This window comes from Phoxinus phoxinus (assembly GCF_949152265.1).
Source record: "Phoxinus phoxinus genome assembly, chromosome: 20".
In the NCBI taxonomy this organism is placed as follows: Eukaryota; Metazoa; Chordata; class Actinopteri; order Cypriniformes; family Leuciscidae; genus Phoxinus; species Phoxinus phoxinus.
Window position 1 is genome coordinate 22,419,195 of NC_136895.1, and position 19,714 is coordinate 22,438,908.

Below are 19,714 nucleotides of genomic sequence, written 5' to 3' on the forward strand. Positions count from 1 at the left end.
ATGTCTATGGGTGCCTTCACCACAAAATCTCCTTTTGTTTTATATCTAGATCTTGGAACAGCCAACCAGATTTGAAGATCTGAGACACCTGACTTTCATGGGCTCTAAGAAGTTCTGAAATACTTAGATGCCAAACCATGAAGCACTTTATATGTCAAAAATATTATCTTACAAACGATCCATGTTGTGAAGCTAAAACTGGAGTGATGTGTTTAAAAGGTCTAGTTCGAGTCAGTAATCTAGCAGCAGCATTTTGTACCAATTGGAGCTGTGATAAAATACTTTGATTTAAAGAAGAAAACGGGGCATTACATTAATCCAGGTGAGATGAAATAAAAGCATGAACAAGCGTCTCTGTGTTTTTACAATTTAAAATCTGTCTCAACTTGGAAATATTTTTGAATTGATAAAAACAAGATTGAACAGTTTTCCTAATATGATATTCAAAATAGAGAAAATAAGTAAACACCCAGATTGTTTACTTGTTGAATATCAGGAAAGATGTATTTAAGAGCTGACTCAAACTTACTTTTATTAGAGCCCTGACCAAATATCACTACTTCAGTTTTATTAGTATTTAACTGCAAACAATTACAAGCCAACCAGTCTTTTATGTCTCCTAAGCATGTCTTGAGGACGCAAGCTTGACAGATCATTAGATCAGCCTTATAGGCACAATATCTGACAAATTCATAAAAATCCTTTTCTGATAAAGATGAGAAAGAATCCAGCAACACCTCCCTACAACCTGATTGTGTAACAGACACCAAGGTGTAATTGACTTCCTTATATTAGAGACCTTATCCACAATTGTATTATTTTATTATTATTAATTACAGTCTATTGGACAATGAACAACACTTGGGTGCGGTTTTAGCAAATGGTTGATGGTCTTAAAGCTAGAGTAGGTAATGTTGGAGAGCTAGCCAGATTTGAAAGTGACACCTCTTCTAAGCTCCGCCCCCTCCTGTCAGTGCTCCGTCCAAAGCTACGCCCCTCCACAAACATGAACGCGCATCCACATTTGGAGTCAGCTGCATGTACCTACCAGTGATGCGCGGGTTGATCCAAAATGAGCGGGTGCCTGCGCCCGCGGTTACGAGTCATCCAAAAATATTTTTAATGATATTCGGGTCGCGGTCGGTCGGGTCGTTTACCTTTGTAATTTATATAGTACTAGACACAATGTTCTATGAAATACATAGGTCTACACTTTATTGTCTGAATGCGCGAGGATGACGCACGAGCAGTCTGCAGATGAAAGTGGGAAATCCTTATTTACCTTTTGAATGTTGAGCGCGTTATTAACTTTTGAATAAAAGCTGACGCGGGACAAAATGCCCGATTTCCCAACGCGTTGAACTGAGCAATGCCATTGTGCCATTTTAATAGGCTACTTTTAAACGCATATAGCTCAGTAATGTCAGTTTTAGGTAGCCTATTTGCTGAGAGGGGGCGGGATTTTTGTTGGGAAAGTCCGGGGAGAGACGCACACGTCGATTAGGCTGGATAAACACATGCAGCATCTTAATTGTTAAGAGAATGAAACGAAATAAATGAATAAATCAAGCCTTTATTACAAAACACTAGGCTATATCATACAGCATATCAAAATGTGCACCCCTAGTTCCTCCGTCTATATGGCCCATGACACGATGAGCATTTACTATAGCTACTTTAAAAAACGCGGGTCAGGAAGCGGGTCGGGTACAATATTTTCTTTCTTTTTTTTGCGGTCCGAGTTGCGGGCGGGTTAGTTGAAAACGTCGGTCGGGTGCGGGTTGTTTATACATTGACCCGCGCATCACTGCTGTGCACGCAGTGGTGCTCGGGCACGAGACATGAAGGCATCTGATTGGTTCTTTACATTCGCACCGAATGGCAGTGATTGGTCAGAGTTTTTACTGTCCTACAGCTGCTACAGAGGTCAGATTTGTTTCATTCCTTTTTTCTGAACACATAATGTATTGACTACTATCAAAATGGAAGGACCATTTCACCCAGTATAATAAAAAATGTTTCTGAACAGGATTACCAACCCTACCTTTAAATAAAAACCCTGAATTTTGGCAGTTAGAAGTTATTATTTTTGAGAAATAAGCAGACAGCGGTGTAAGCCGCGCTACACTGGTCCAATGAGGGTTTCCAATAATACCAGGAGGGTTTCTTGCGCGTTCCGTCTTTCCAGCATATCAAAGTAATTTGGGTTAAATGCAATTTCTCATATGTATTTACTCGTTATTTCATCTGACTCCATAAATGAAAGGTTTTGATAATATCTATAAAAGTGAGCGAATGTTTGACTATTACTTTTAAACTATTAAATGAACAAGGTCAAAATCAGTTTGAATAATCAAATGTAACAATTTATTAAATCAGGTATATCAGGTCAATTGTATAATCAATTCAAAGATAATCAATACAAAACATGAATAAAGAGAAGAGATGCGAACCCAACCTGAATAAATACATGAGGCTGGAAGTCTCGGTCACTCCCAGCCATCACGGGCCAGTCTAGATACAGAAAGCACCAGATTCCTCTGCAGCATTCCATTAAATAGCCAAAACCTCTTTCACATGTTAACACTGGGAATTTACATTCAGAGTTGACACCTTTTGGGGGTAGGAGACCATTTGCCTAGAGACAACCTTCCTTTGTGTGTCAGTTTCTCTAAACTTCTCAAAACATGATTTCTTTTTGTTTAACCTTTGTACATTTGTACCACTCACTCTGAGGCATTTAAAATGATACTAAACACAATAATCATTCACATTAAACCACATATATATTCTTGTGTGAGTCTTTAGGCGTGAGAGGGAGTGAGACTGCATGGGGGAGGTCAGATGTTAATTTCCAGCAAGGTCCTTTGTTTCATAGACCAGTTTATCTCCAACCAGTTTCTCCAGCCTTACTATAAATCTATAAAACTATCAATAAATAATTTGCCTGCATATAATTTATTTTGTGTAATTTCATCATGTCTGACCTCAGTGTCTTCAGTTTACAGTTTGGATCCTGTAGTAAACCATTGAGCAGCTTCACTCCTGATTGTCCAGGATCATTTCCTGTGAGATCCAGTTCTATCAGGTGTGAAGGGTTTGATCTCAGAGCTGAAGCCAGAGCTTTATACCCTTCTTCTGCTGCAGTTTGAGAGTCTAGAAGAATGCAAATGTAACATTCAGCTGATTAGTTATTCTAAGAATCCCCTGAACATTGTAAATCCCTGAAGTGGATTGTATTTTATACCTTATTTGCAAATCAAAACTGACAACTGAATATAGAGGGGGGAAAAAAAGCCCAGAGAACTTTATGGTAGACAACAACTCACCCGTGAATCTCCAGTTTACAGTCAAATTCAAGGTTAATCATCGAAAACTATACAGGTGTGATAGTCTTTGATCTGAATATAAAGTGCAAATCCTCAGTAGAGATCACGTTCCAGGGAGGTTGTGGTTTCTTGGATTTGGAACGACTCATTTGGAACGAGTGATTGATAAACAGAATTTAACATTTTTAAAATAATTTAAAGTCAGAATTTTGGGTCAACTGTCTCTTTAAGTATATTTTATATCAATTTGTATTCTTATTTCTATTTCCTATTTTATTTTTATTTAATTCCCTTCACTTTTATATAAAGCAATTTGAATTACAATTTTTTAAGAAATATTGTAGGTGCTATATTAAACTTGCCTTGCCTATTTTTCATTGAATTTTTGGTAATCAAAGGGGAAAAATTTGGACTTAATCCTTAACTCGTTTAAAAAGACTGTCTACAAAACACCGCTATTTACAGTTAAGTAATGGTTGTTTAAAGGTAAAGGTTTCAGGTAAATAAATAAAAATATTTACAATTGTACATTGTAGATGCAAGTAAATAAATATAATTTCTGTAGCAATGAAAATTTCATGTATTGTAATACCATTTTAACATTTTTTGTAAAACAGTTAAAGGAAACGCAGTCAGTACAATAAGATTGAACGACTTCTCAGTTTATTTGCTTTCTGTGCTCTCTTTTCCCCAAGGTAAAGATCCTACAGTATATGCTGCTTATAGAAAAAGACTATAATTTAAACAGAACATAAATTATTTCAAACAGGGAAGGAGACCAAAGACTTGAAAATAAAAGCACAATAAAAAAAGCACTGATAAAATCTGTCTTAACGGGTTCTAGAGAAAGTCACTAGAAGAAAAGGTTCTATATAGAACCTTAAAAGGTTCTATAGGCGCTTTGTATTTGGAACCCCTAAAAGGTTCTATATACAGAACCCTTTTTAAGGGTTTTTAAGAACCAAAAGGGTTCTTTCTTGTCATTATAGAACCTTTTTAGCATAAAAGGTTCTTTGGAGTTGAGTAAAGAACCCTATGGTTCTATATAGAACCCCAATGAACCCTTTTTTTCTAAGAGTGTAGAACCTTTTGGGGGTTCCAAATACGAAGCGCCTATAGAACCTTTTAAGGTTCTATATAGAACCTTTTCTTCTAAGAGTGTAGCCTCAACTGAATTGTTAATGACAGTGATATATAAATTAAAACTTTATATTCTAAAATGTATATTTCTAACAGTTTATTTTTTAATACTTACATTTTAATAAACAATGAACATCTCTCTTATTTACTGTTTATTCAATTTATTCTCAAATATTTCCCATTTCATCTGAAACAATAGCTTTCATAAAGTCTTCAAAATAATCAGGCGTAACCGGTTGCATTTGAACTGTCGAAAAAAAAATTAGTAATAAATCCCATTTCAAAAAAAATGTTGAAAGCCAACTGGCTTCAGAAATTTTCATTTTTTATTATCATTTAGTATAACAAGCAACTTTACATTTAAAACTGAGAGACTTCCAGTGGTAACTTCAGTCTTGAACTGTTGAGCTCAGTTTGACCACCAACTATTTGGTGACAATTTGGAAATATTTGAGGCAGAATATTTGCCTCATAACCTTGTGTTTAGTGAAAATTGAGAGATTATAGTTAAGCACAATGAACAATTATAACTTAGCTCAGCTCCAGCTGGGGAATTTCACCATACGTGCATTAACTTAACTCACGACTAAGAACAATCAAGGAGGATTGCAGAATAAACTAACATTATGTAAACTGGAGGGAGTTTGTCAGCTGGCTAATCTAAAGGATTTATGAGACAGTGGATAACTTGTAGAACGTCTGACTGCATTAAGGAAGACACAGGTCAGGTGCAATAAAAGGAATTTAAATAACAAAAAAGACAGACAGCAGTAACTAACGGGACTAAATGAAAACAATGAGTGGATAAATTAAGTATATGCATACGATTCATAGAATGTAAGTGATTTAGTTGTTGCTATGACAGTTATCTGATGAAAATAAAAAAATGGTGAAGAGGAAGAACCTTATTCTGCTTTAAACAAGATTATTTGTCATTATTCAGCTATAGCTACAACATCTGAATGTATAAGTTTAAAAAAATAATCACATAGTAATAGTACTAATGCCAAGGTCTAGAAAGGTTTGGTTAGTGCAGTATTTTTTTATAGATTCACTTGGATTTTAATCTAAACAATCGTGATGTTTGAATCAGGATAATCGGGCATAAGAAGTTATGTATGTGCTTCTCAGAGTTTTCTGTACAGGGGGTTATTTTCATTTAAAAATGCATGTAACTGGCGGAGTACATTTGTGTCAGCAGTGGATGATTGACAGGCAAGTCGATGGAACTTCACTTCAGTCTGGATGCATTGAATGCTACTGTTAAATACACCTACTGTAGCTGACAAATATATACATTTGTATATTATGTTGTGTATATATATAATGTGAATCATTTTTCTTATTTTTTAATAACAAAGAAAATAATGACTTTGGTTTAAATGTCTCCCATTCTTTTTTATTTTCTTGTAAGGCTTTTTAAAATTAATTTGAAATTAGTTTGGCTGTAATGGTCACTTGCAAAATAGTAAAATCAACATGAAAAGAAACGTCATAAAATCGTCCCACCAGTAATTCAAGAGCTGTAAGTAATCTTCTATTTTGTTGTTTTATGCGCATTATTAGACTGCTGCCCCTTTAAGACCGAATGCAGATATAACAACACACAACATATTTTCTCCTAACTATTTAGGCCCATTTAAGACAAACTGTGTTTAAGTGAATACTCAAGCCGGTCATTTTGACATTTTTGTGTGTATTTGATTGTTTAGACGCACACAAAGCTTAATGTATAATTTACTTGTCTTTCGCGGCCCGTTTCGGAGTGTACACACACGAGCCACCTTGAAGTTGAAAACCGCATCTCTCTCGCGGTATTAGTTTACAGCAATCACAGATTGTGCCGATTCTGACGTGAAGTTTAGGGAGGAAGGAATGCTCACCGCTGTGAAGGGAAGGAAGTTGCGCTAGACGGAACGTTTACAAGTTTTAACCTCAAATATATTATTTTTATAATCCTTGGAAAAAATAAAATTCGATTAATATCACAGCCCTAAAGTGTAACCAGACTAAACTTTTGTTTAGTTCTATCGGCCATTATCACTAGTGGGGACTCACTCTCTCTCTCTCTCTCTCTCTCTCTCTGAATGCGAATAGCAAAAAAAACATCACAGACAATGATTTAATATTATCCCATATCGCATAGTGTGATTAATATGAAAGGGCAGTGATCAACCATCAAACCCCCCACCCAAATTATTTTATTACTCTGCATGATTCACGTGGGTCAAGATTTTAGGCCGATTATTCCGGAAGAATCTCATCCCTGAAAATGTCCACAAATAGAAAATGACAGTAAGGCATAAAGAAATCATGTAGCCCACAACAATTTAACGTTCAATATCACTTGATAGCCTACATTTGGGTGCTAAATTTGGCAATGACAGTTATGATCATGATTGTAGGCCTTATACTAAATATTTCTTTATGCTTGCTTCATCTCAGCTCTGACCAAGATCTTCTCAATCCATTTCACCTGTAAATAAAATAAAATGTTAATTTGTAAGAGTACTAAACCAACAGTAATCATTCAATATTACATGTGTACATGTATATTTCTAATAATACTGCTTACATTAGTAGTCATTTTAAAGAGCTAGTATGATAAACTTTACATTTGTCGAAGCAGTGTGTGGTTTGAAGCAGTTTAAATGAGCTATTAAATACATGCATTTCTGTATAATCACTGTGAATTCATAAGATGTAGGTTTTAAACAATCTCACAAAAATCCTTGTTCATTTTAAAGATATAAAACTGATATTGTCAGTTGAGAACAGAGTTTATATTTGAATATAGAATGTAATTTTAGATTAAGTTGTACAGACATCAGATCCTCACACATTTCTAGAGTTGGAAAGTCAAGAAAGCGTAAAGCAATGTGATGTGATGCTTGTCAGAGTAAAAACACACAAGAGAGAGACATTGACCATGTGGGATCTGCACTGATTTTACCTGCGTTTTACAATCTGTGTTCAAACTATCAGTCTAAATTTGTTCTATCAAATTCTAATGATTTTCTACTGATGCAATTCATAAAGCTATTTTATGTTGTTCAATAAAGTTGTTTGTGTCTTCAGAAACCAGTAAAGTACAAACCCCGGCCCAGCGGATTCTAGAGATTTCAGAGGTCATGTCAATCAGGTCACCTTTATTTATATAGCGCTTTTTACAGTACAGACTGTTTCAAAGCAGCTTTACAGAGATAACTGGAAATTAAAGCAACAGATTTTTTTTTTACTGTACAGCAGCTCTAGAAGAAAGTAATTGTCCAGTTTAAGCAAGTTCAGGGTTGATTCATTTCCGTTGTAAAAATCATTATAGGGTCATTTACACAACACAGTTTTCAACAGTCGTTCATTTACATGACACAGCATGTTGGTGACCTGAGAACGCAAACTTTAAAACAGGTTTCAAAGTGAAAGTTTTTGAAAACAATATCATTATCATCTCAGTGTAAACTTCAAATACTGTGACGCCGTATATATATCGTGTTTAGTCTATAGGTATGCGCATGTTTTTACTCTTTCTTTACAAAGTGACCGCCAACTACTTGTCTGGCTTGCATAACACAACTTCTAGTACGGTTAAAAAAAAACTCTACTCAAAATGCTATGTAGCACATCATGGCAGAGAGCATTACGGTTTTTCACAATCAGATCCATCCATGATTTTTCTGAAGTCTGAACTTTCTTGGCAGGTGACTGTGATTGACCAATGACTTTGAATTAGCTGTGGGGTGGGCTTGTGCTTAACTGGTTTTCAATGTATTTAAATTTTGCCCTCATTGTTTCAATAAAACTTAATTATATTTTCATTGCACAAATATTGAAAGACTGTCAGAGATTAATGAAAGTATCTTTAACATCACTGATGTTTACTCACCTCAGTGTACAGTTTGAGTCTCGTATCACGTCTCTGAGCTGCTTTGAGTCTCTGATCATATTGTCGCTCAGATCAAGCTCTTTTAAAAACTGCAGTGCATTTGAGTTTGTCAAAGACTGAGTTAAAGCAGAAACATCTGTAATGCCACAGTGCTTTAGCCTAGAAAGAGACAAACAGACAGAGATCATCTTACTTTCACCGGATCACAAAACACGACTGAGGTGAATTATTTTCCACAAATACACTGTATAGTCTTTTCAGGAGAGACAGAGAATAAAGTGTTTTGGTTTAAACTTATTGAATACTTTGTTGAAGGGTTTGTTAAAGAGATACTCCACACAGGATCACAGTCGGTTCATAGATGTTATGGTTTATTGTTAAAAAGGTTTTTCTCACAAACACCTATCGTTTTGCTTCAGAAGACTTTAATTTATTAACTGGGGTCGTATGGATGACCACTGTGTTTGCTTTGTGTGGTTTATGAAGAATCATCTTTGGAGGTCCAGTACACGACTCATAGAGACAGATTATTTGTGTAAAAATATTGGAGTTCATCTGGAGAAACTCGTATAAATCTGAAATGGCATGAGGGTATGTAAATGATTACATTTTCAGTTTTGGGTTGAGGATCTCTTTATCGCTACACTACACTTTTGTCCCTCTTGGTGAAAAATAAAATTAACTACTGGAGTTACTTTTCTCTGTGTAAGTGTGTATGATGCAAGTAATTTCTAATGAAATCCATACAAACTGCTCTAACATACAGTTCAATATTACAGGTTTATCAAAGTGTATTTGGGTAAAGCCCTAAAAAGAGATATTATTGAATAATAACGTGTTATTTTTTTTATTAATTAAACAAAAATGCATAGTGTAGCTTTAAAAAGGTTGATTATTTTAGTCGTTTTCATCTCGGGTGGTACAAAGCACAACCAGGCCTGGATATATGGGGTTTTTGAGCACCTATTGATCTTTAAACTGAATAGAGCACTTCAAGCACCTCCAAACAGATGCGAAGAGTTTTGAAATACACTAAATTGCTACAGGTGTATATATGTATGTATTTGGCTTTCAAAATTTTTAAATTTCCAAAATGTGGTTTATGTCCATAAGAGAGAGAACCACTGTTGTATGTGAATGTGACTGACCCCAATCTCTCCAGTTTGCAGTGTGAATCCTTCAGTACGTCACATAAGTGATTCACTCCTGTGTTTTCTATTTTATTCTTCCAGAGGTTCAGATCTCTCAGGTGTGATGGGTTTGATTTCAGAGCTGAAGTCAGGATGAGACACTGTTCCCCTGTAATACTGCAATCACACACACTGAAGACAGAAAGAGAAAAGACTAACTGAAGTGAAACAGACACTAGTTTAATTCCCAAACTCTGTTTTCAACTGTCACACTAGTTCTGTGTGCTGGAAGATGTTGTTTATTGTCTTTCATTTTTTTTTTATTTCTTTTGTCTCTTTTCTTTACTCTTTATCGTAGCAGTAATTTCTTTTCTGCATTTACACAATCAGTACAAATTTAACACAATAGACCTAAGTCAGGTTAGATGACACTTGATTTTATGTGGATGAAAATGAGGCTGTTAGAAAAATTAATATATAGCAGTATACTGAGATTTATTACTAAAGACATTTAAAATAAAGTGTAACCGAAGGTTCAGAGCTATAAATACCATTACTTGAGTCCTGTTGTCTTAAAATAAACTGTAAATTGAACTGCAATGTATAATGATACTAACTGTAGTATCTCCAGCTTGCACTCTGGGTTCATCAGTAGATCACTGAGGTTTTTCACTCCAGAGTCTCCTAGTTTATTCCCGCTCAGGTTCAGGTCTCTCAGGAGTGATGGGTTTGATTTCAGAGCTGAAGTCACAGCAGAACATCCTTCATCTGTCATACAGTATCTTAACCTACATTTGGAGAAATGAGAGAAAAAAAACTTCATTCAGTAAAGTTATAGCATCTTCATAACAAATAAAGGACAAATTCCAAACTGCTTTTTTTTTGCGCCCTTCAATGGCAGAGGAGACACGATCTATAGGGATGTTCGAAGTGAAAGTGAACAACTGAATCTCTTCATGAAGGGCCTTTCCACAAGTCTGTTAGTGATGGACTGCAGAGTTCACATTGCATGATTTATAAAGTGGTCAGATCACTGTTATTTCCACACTACATGACTATCTGGTAACATTCAGTTGCTGCTGTGTGCACTGCACGATGGATCGGTTTGGTTACACATTGAATGACTTTACAATAGGAAGAATCGCTGACAACTCTGTCTGGTCCGTGTAATGGAAAACAAATATTTTCATTGATCTTTAACAGATAATATTTGTGTTTGTATACCTGTGAACGTGCAGGAGTGAGACACTTTGGGGACAGCTGGGAAGGGACCTTTGGTCCTTGAGGTCAGAGTGCATTTACTTTTGGTGGTCTCAGTGTCAGCTACTGTAAGTGTTAATAGAAACTTATATAACAATGGGTCTCTTATCTGTGGAATGCATAGCGGAAAGAAGCCCTGATGAATGTGACCTTGAAAAGAGTATAAAGGCTGCCGAGCTGTTCCTGACTTTTGTCTCACTCACTCCACAGGGTAATCATTATCATTTATGGTCATGTGACCCAGGGTGACGAGTCCTCGTGATTCATTTTCAAAGACAGATGACGGGAGAGTTTGAGTAAACATATCAGATTAATTCAAGTTGTTTTGTTTTGTTTGTAATATATAGGCCTCTTACACACATTTTCATCTTGAATTTCATATGAAGTTTAAATAAGTTAATAGGCAAGAAATGTTTTTAATAGTAGACATGTAAGGTAAATGTGACTATACCAGTGTCCAAAGAAGAGATGGCAAGCTTTTATAAATTTGAGAGAAGAGAGGGAACGCAGCAACCACCATATTGATGCAAGAATGTTATTGTAAGAAAAGTTAATGGGCTGCTGGACGCCATACTGTGTTGTCATGGTAACATTCCAAGTGAAGATAATGAGGAAATTACATTGTCTTTGTCTTCAACAAGTGTGCGCAAAAGCCCTGATGCCCTTAAAGTCCACGTTTCAAGGACTATCAGAGTAAGAAGGGCATAAGGATGCTCACTTACAATTGGAATTCACCAAAACTGTGAACTCAATGTCTTTTTTGTTACTGTACATGTGATTTTCAGGAATTACAGTTGGTGGCCAACTATATTTTCATATTGTAGACGTCGGTGGGCAACAGAAGCCTATTCCTAGCGGGAGCAGCGCGATAATAAACAAAAACACACACCACAAGAACACCATATCTCGCAGTCAGTGAAAATAAATGAGGTGCAATGATGCTGATTATTATGACTATTCTATTGAGGAATGAGACGAATGAAAAGAGCGTCTCTCTCGTGTGAGCGAACACACTGACTGCTGGACAACTGATGTTGGGCATTTCTCAGTGAGGAAATTCGTGGTCGAGTGGTAGAACTTAGGTTTCAATAATTTAGAAGATGACATGGGTTCAAATCCCGAACAAACATGGGCTATTGTAATTTTTTATTATTATCAATGCAGAGAGATTTCTAAAACTTTTTTACACCATATTGTTTTTTTTGCTTATATTTATAAAATGACGATGCATTTCCATTTTACACTAAGGAACAAATATTATCCAACAGAAAGACTGAATTTACATCTGCTTCTGCTTCATTATATGAGGTTCTTTTATTCATACAAATGATTTTAAACCATTCAAGCCAAGACAAATTGATCAAGTTCTCTTTTGGCTTGAAGTTGAACGAACACCAACACGCAATTATGCAAAAATGTCAGTTTTGTCGAGTATCCTCATAAGAGCAGACTGAGCTGTCTTACATGAGTTAAAGTCTTAAATGAAGGCAAAGAGTCGTAAGGTTTTTTAATGGTGATTAATCGTGATTAATCTGAAAAAAGTGTGATTAATCTAGTTAATTTTTGCAATCGATACAAATAAATAACAAAGAAACATGAATAAGTCTTATCATGTTTATTTTTATTGAATATTAGTTCAGATCTCCGCAATTAATGTGTATAGGCCTATATCCTGCCTCTGCAATCCAGCACCCCCCATAATCCCGCGAGAGAGAGGCAAAGAAAAACGCCTGTTCTTAATTTATGTTTCTTTGTTCTGTTTTAATTGTACACAGCAGAGCTGCAATTTCTTTGGCAATACAAATTTAAAATATCACAAGAATGATATTCTGTATTTCTCATTTTGCATCGCAAAGGGAATAACGCTAAACTTGATGCAACCCTGTTTTAAATAAATAAACTGCCCGACACTATTTAAACCTTGAAATGTGCGACAGGGTTTTCATTTTAGTGTTCCTTTAACTAAATAGTATTGCTTTCAATATAAAAGCCAATGAAAATGTAGTCTATTATTTTTTTGTAGCCAAGTCAACAATGTTAAGAGCATTTTTCTGATTTGTTCAATGTATGGATCTGTTTTGAAAAGTTTCTTATCACGGTCAGTCATCTCAATTTCGTGAATGATCGAAAAAACAATAATTTAGCAGATTAAAGACGAGCTATTGGCGGCGGTAAAAGTATTATTCTGGTTGTCAACCAACTGTATGATTGATGTATGCAAATGTTACTGACCTCAATCTCTCCAGTTTACAGTGTGAATCCTTCAGTACGTCACATAAGTGCTTCACTCCTGTGTTTCTTATTTCATTCTCGCTCAGGTTCAGTTCTCTCAGGTGTGATGGGTTTGATTTCAGAGCTGAAGTCAGGATGAGACACTGTTCCTCTGTAATACTGCAACTCCACAGACTGAAGACAGAAAGAGAAAAGACAAACTGAATTGCTACATCAGGCACTAGTTTAATTTATGATCCTCTGTTTTTAAGGCTGTCACACTAGTTCTGTGTGCTGGAAGATGTTGATTCTTCTCTGTAATTTTTCAACAATATCTTTTGTCAGTTTTCTTTACTCTTGTCTTTATCGTAGCAGATTTCTACAGAACGACATTTACACAATCAGTACATGTATCACATTCTTCAACTTTAACGCAATAGACCTTAGTCAGGTTAAACGACATATTGAATTGCACTTTTAAGAAAATACACAAAATAAATAAATACAAAATCCCCCCAAAAATAAATTACACATTTCTTACACAGCACACTAAATGCATAAATACACACCAAAAGCTCTTTCCACATCACATTTGTATGACTCAAAGTGAATATCTTCCCCCTAGTTACAATACTGAGAGCTGTAGGTAATGACCCAGCTTTAGTTCACAAAATAAACCATAACAAAAAGAATTACAACGGATTAGTTTCTGGGCCTACAAACAAACGAAAAATTTATGATAAATCTCAAACCCATAAACTATTTAAAAGACAAAACTAAAGGCAGGGAAAACAGTGATCAGTTGCGCAGGACCACTCGAACTCTTTTGGCTGATTTCAAAAGCCACAGGAAGTACAACAGCTGTTAGTATCTATCCATCACTCTTCCAGCTTGACATAGCCAACGTGAGGGCCTTTAAAGCAACTTCTGTGCAGTCTGCTGTAATGGTAACTCAGTGTCCACCACTCATCCAGCCAAACCTGGTCAGCATTTAGGACATTTAGACCACACAGGGCCGGATTAAGAGTTCAGAGGCCCCTGGGCACAATGACACTATGAAAATGAGGTTGTGAGAAAAATTTTAATATATACTGGTACACGAAGCAGTTTTTGTGGTATAATCCACACATCAGGGCTGGACTGGTAATCGGGCATACCGGGCCGACGTGCTTTTTGGGCCGATACATCTCAATCTCATTTTTTTTTTTTTTTTTTTTACGGCTCATAAAACTCGTACATCGGCGGCCCATTCGATTTATTTTGTTTAATTGACGGCGCTGGTTTAGTGCCGGTGTAATGCATTGGTAAAAAAAGTAAGCGGGGTTTTTTTCCACTGACAGACCGGCCCATGAAACGCGTAGATCAGCGGCCCATTGGTTGTTTTCTTGATTGACACTGGGCTGGCCCAATCACATCTTTAAACACCTCCCCCTTTGGGCTTTGAGCGAGCGTGCAGTGTCAGTGTGTATCTGTCAAAATAGAGATGGAGAAGAAACGCACGGAATGTGCAGAGAAATAGCGTGAAAAATAGATACAGGCCCTTCAAGCAGACGCTGTAAAATGTGTCAAAGTATATGTTTTCTGCAGCAGCAGGACCTTCATCAGCTCCAGTGGCTGATGATTATAGAGAGGAGGATCAGGAGAGAGATGAGAAAGTGTAGAGTCCGCGGTAAGCAGAACTACTTTCAAAACACTTAGGCTATGAGTGTAGGAACCCATTACCCAGTTACGCATTATTTCCACATCTGCATAGTTGACGATTACAGCAATTTAATAGAAGTTTAATGAGACGCGTTTGTATCCATGTTTTCCGCCAAAATAAAAGATCACGTGCTTCTCTTTCAAGTAGCCTATAGAAATTAGTACAAAACTAATTATGAAAGTTTCCTTTATTTTTCAGTGCATTTGTTTTACAATTTTACAATATTTTACCAAAGAACCTGTGGGAAACACCTGTATTGCAATGCCAATGCAACTTAGCTTGTTTTTTGGGGTGCATTACTGTGGAGATTAGTTCAGTTATATCAATAAATGACAATTTTGTGCTTATTACATCTCTTAACTCTCACTCGTTCCTACTCAATCATTACATGGCATTATTGTTTTTTATGAATAGGAGTTGAACAAAAACATATGCAAGGGCGTGCAAAGATGGGTGGTGTTTATGATCATATGTGGGCCAGTCTGGGCCAAAATGCCCGGGCCGATTTTTAGTCCCAGTCCAGCCCTGCCACACATGCATCGATAACATAACTGCAATAAAGTAATAGTTAACAATTATTTGTTTACATAGGATAATAATGTATTTTATTTTATTTAAGCTAATACTTATCCGTTTGACAGAATTTTCTAAATCAAAGCGCCATGGTAGGTCAAACTAACTTTACTTAAAATGTTCTTATATTGAAAATGTTAATTTTCTGTCATCTCTTGGCATATCTGAAAGCCAGGTTTTTCCTAATATTTGTCATTATTAGCAGAAAAGAAACACAAATTGTTTAGTCAATAATTCAAGAAGGTACTCTTGATTCTAACTTGTACTTGGCCTAAAAGGTTGTTCTGGTAATTGTTTAACTATTAGCATTTATTACTTATAAGTACATAATCACAGGTAAGATCATTGATGTCTCCTCATTACCATAAGGCCAATGTTCACTTTTTATCTTTCTATTTTTATCTATAGCATTTGCAATGAAAAATAGCAACCTACACATTCAGAAACTATGCCACAGTTGTAATATAAATCTTTAGTGAAAAATCTATTCTCTTAACAGATAATCTATTGCAAATTATACAAGTTAGTCATAATTTACCACAATAAATACAATAGAATTTGATAAATTCTAATAAGAGTGGTCATGAGTTGTTTAAAAAGCTTTCTAATTTATGTTGGTGCAGGATGATGTTTCTCCTCTTTTCATCAGTCTTTTTGGTGTATGTGGCTGTTTTAGATCATGTTTGACTTTCTCCATTGTGTTTTAAAGCGGTAAATTCTCAATAGAACTCAAATGGGTTGCACATTTTATCACCAGCTTCGCGATTGGAACGGCTCGAGCGAATCTTATCACACTTTTGTAGCGCGCTGGTGAATGCTCGTAGAGTAGCAGTGATTCGCGAGCGGTACTCATGCACACAGTCAAATAAACCAGACTTCAGTCATAATACACAGATAATTGGACCGTTTGATTCGTACGGGAACATTGTGCTTATAAAATCTCTGAACGCGCGATGTATATAATTAATGGCCTGATTCTATGTTTACATTAACCATGGTAAGCTATAAATATTGCTTGCTTGTTTTGGTTATTGGGGGGTTTACCTCCCCCATCCCCTCCACAAACTACACCCCTGGTCATGTCTGATAGTAGTTTGTCATTTGAAAATCACTACACATATTAACTGAATAAAAAATATATCAGAATAATCTAATGTGTTTCCTTCAACAGTCAAAAACTGAAATAATTATTAAAATCAATTTATTGTGGTTTTGTGGAAATAGCACTACCAGCTACTGTAGCATTACTATTAAAGGTAATAAAAATAAAAATTTTAACCATGTGAAATACTCACTTCAGTGTGTTGAGTTTACAGTGTTTATCCTGCAGAAGAGCAGCGATCTGATTCACTCGTGTGTCTCCTAGTTCACGTTTACTCAGATTCAGCTCTCTCAGGAGTAACGGGTGTTTACCCACAATTCCTCTCACATACTGACAGGCTTCTTCTGCAGCAGGACCCAAAAACCTGCAGAAGAGAAGATGAAGCAGGATTCAGTTCAATTCTCAACTAAACTTGGTGTAATGACAAAATCCAATTTTACATGATTTTAGTCTTGGAATCATGCAGTCAACTTTGATGTAACAACATATAATGTAGCTTATTGTATTATTAAAATAATATTTCTATAAATAATTTGGCTGCATATAATGTATGTTGTATTATTTCATCACGTCTCACCTCAGTGTCTTCAGTTGACAGTCTGGATCCTGTAATAAATCATTGAGCTGCTTCACTCCTGATTGTCCAGGATCATTTCCTGTGAGATCCAGCTCTATCAGGTGTGAAGGGTTTGATCTCAGAGCTGAAGCCAGAGCTTTATAACCTTCTTCTGTGATACTGCAGTCTGAAAGTCTATAGAATAGGTTTTATTATAATCAAATTTATTACATAATTAATTATTATTGATATTATTATTACTATTTCCTCCTGTCATTAAATCTTATAATCTGATAGAAGCATGCTTATCCCTTTCTATAGTTTACTACTGTAGTTTTGACTTTGAATAAACGAGAATGTCATTATTAAAATAAAACGATGGTTAATTTAATCACCTGAGTTTCTCCAGTCTACAGTTTGTATTTTCTAATGCGTCCTGGAGTTTCTTCACTCCTGAATCCTGCAGATTATTGTTGCTCATGTCAAGCTCTTTCAGACTGGAGTTTGATCTCAGGACTGTAGCGAGAGCTGAACAGCTTTCCTCTGTTAGACCACAATTACACAGCCTAAAATGATGAACATGAGAGAGAGAATTTACAAACACAAAGTACTTGATGCCAATATTCAGTGACTAATGAGAATTATTGTGTTATGGTCACTTGATTTCTGTAAGATACTTTAGATATACAATAATAAAAGAACACAATACTCACATCAGTGTGTTTAGTTTACAGTGTTTATCCTGCAGCAAAGGAACAAGATTCTTCACGTTTAAGTCTCCTAGTTCACGATCGCTCAGATTCAGCTCTCTCAGGAGTAATGGGTTTTTACCCACAATTCCTCTCACATACTGACAGGCTTCATCTGCAGTAGGACCCAAAAACCTGGAGACAGACGTTCATTAAATGGCCAGTAATGTCAATGACATACAGTATCTTGTGAAAGTGGCTTCATTAATTTTCATGACATCATTAAACTATTGTTGATGGTTTATTTCTCTCATATAAAACTGTTTTAAAACTACTGGACTTTATTTAAAAAACACTCACCTCAGTGTCTTCAGTTGACAGTCTGGATCCTGTAGTAAATCATTGAGCTGCTTCACTCCTGATTGTCCAGGATCATTTCCTGTGAGATCCAGCTCTATCAGGTGTGAAGGGTTTGATCTCAGAGCTGAAGCCAGAGCTTTATAACCTTCTTCTGTGATACTGCAGTCTGAGAGTCTAATAATATATATAAAAAAATGTTGTTTATTATTTCGGGGGACACAGATTATCATATTAGTACTGGGCTTTATTAATCGCTTCTGTCAAACTACTGCAGGTTTGACACTAAAACCAACAAAGAAGTGAAATTCAAGTCAAAAATAAAATGATAAATAATATAGTTAGCCTACATATTAATCACAAATTATGAACATATTGTCAGAGAAAGAGTGTATGTATATTTGAAATGCACTTTCTTCAGTCAAACACAAATAGAGATGTTAAGCAGATTAATAGCCCCAGTCACACTGAAAATTTCAGTTAGACTAATTGAACAAACATGAATAACTGTGCAGAACATGCAGAAATGTGAATTAATGAAGATACACACTTCACTTTCTCCAATCTGCATTGGGTATTTTCCAACAAACAGCAGATCTTCTTCATTCCCGAGTTTCCTAGTTTATTTCCACTCAGGTCCAGCTCTATCAGGTTTGAAGGGTTTGAATTAAACGCTGAAGTCAGAGCAGCACAACCTTCTTCTGTAATACTGTTATTATTCAGCCTGAAGAGAAAGAAAAAACAGGATAAGGTCTTCATTTGATATTAAAAAAATCTTCAAGGAACAATGGCAGTCTTAAAATTATATTTTCAGTAACTGGTTTAGATTTAGATTTCTTAAAAGATTTTAAATGTATTGAAACATGTAACATACTCACTGAAGAGTTTTGAGTTTACAGTGTTTATCCTGCAGTAGAGCAGAGATCTGATTCACTCGTGTGTCTTCTAGTTTACAGTCACTCAGATTCAGCTCTCTCAGGAGTAACGGGTTTTTACCCACAATTCCTCTCACATACTGACAGGCCTCCTCTGCAGCAGGACCCAAAAACCTGCAGAATTGAAGAAGTAGGATTCAGTTTTGAAATAAACTTGAGCTAATTAAACATTATGTAGCATATGATTCTGCATGTAAAATGGTTTAACTTGTATTAGTGAAATAATATGTTTTACAAATAATTTACCTGCTTATTTATTTTGTATTATTTCATCACATCTCACCTCAGTGTCTTCAGTTGACAGTCTGGATCTTGTAGTAAATCATCGAGCTCCTTCACTCCTGATTGTCCAGGATCATTTCCTGTGAGATCCAGCTCTATCAGGTGTGAAGGGTTTGATCTCAGAGCTGAAGCCAGAGCTTTATAACCTTCTTCTGTGATACTGCAGTCTGAGAGTCTACAGAAAAGACAATTCAATTAAAATTTGATCACTGAATATAGAGACAAACGAAATGCCCAGAGTTAGACCCAGAGTTAGAGTCTAACTTCAATATGTTAGACATTAACTCACCTGAGTTTCTCCAGTTTACAGTTCTCCTTCAGTCCATCAGAGAGCAGCTTTGCTCCTGAATCCTTCAGATTATTATTGCTCAGGTCAAGATCCTTCAGACTGCTGGAGTCTGAACTGAGAACTGAAGCCAGATCTAAACAGCTTTCCTCTGTTAGTGCACACTGGCTGAGTCTGAAAAAATGTTTTTGTCAACGTATTTGATTCACCAGTATGAGAAGCATGCTAGCGCCTCTCGAGGCCAAGCGAGTGAGTTTTACTGCACATCTGTTACTATCA

The 19,714-nt window shown here is 35.9% G+C and overlaps 1 protein-coding gene across 6 annotated transcripts in view; it reads right to left on the reverse strand.

Moving 5' to 3' along the window:
* Positions 1-19,714, reverse strand: part of LOC306988933 (NACHT, LRR and PYD domains-containing protein 12-like) — a 92,309-nt gene that overhangs the window by 31,011 nt on the left and 41,584 nt on the right. For 3 of the 6 annotated variants that reach the window (XM_079594153.1, XM_079594152.1, XM_079594154.1), the window contains 9 exons: positions 19,439-19,609; positions 19,151-19,324; positions 18,811-18,981; positions 18,483-18,656; positions 17,936-18,109; positions 17,600-17,770; positions 17,282-17,452; positions 16,908-17,081; positions 16,524-16,694 (listed from right to left, as the gene is read on the reverse strand). In XM_079594153.1, coding sequence (XP_079450279.1) covers positions 16,524-16,694; positions 16,908-17,081; positions 17,282-17,452; positions 17,600-17,770; positions 17,936-18,109; positions 18,483-18,656; positions 18,811-18,981; positions 19,151-19,324; positions 19,439-19,609 — 1,551 coding nt within the window. Of the gene's footprint in view, positions 1-3,978; positions 6,946-8,352; positions 8,512-9,500; positions 9,675-10,099; positions 10,271-12,974; positions 13,149-16,523; positions 16,695-16,907; positions 17,082-17,281; positions 17,453-17,599; positions 17,771-17,935; positions 18,110-18,482; positions 18,657-18,810; positions 18,982-19,150; positions 19,325-19,438; positions 19,610-19,714 lie in introns of those variants that run through there. The other 3 variants (XM_079594157.1, XM_079594155.1, XM_079594156.1) reach the window with 3 other exon arrangements.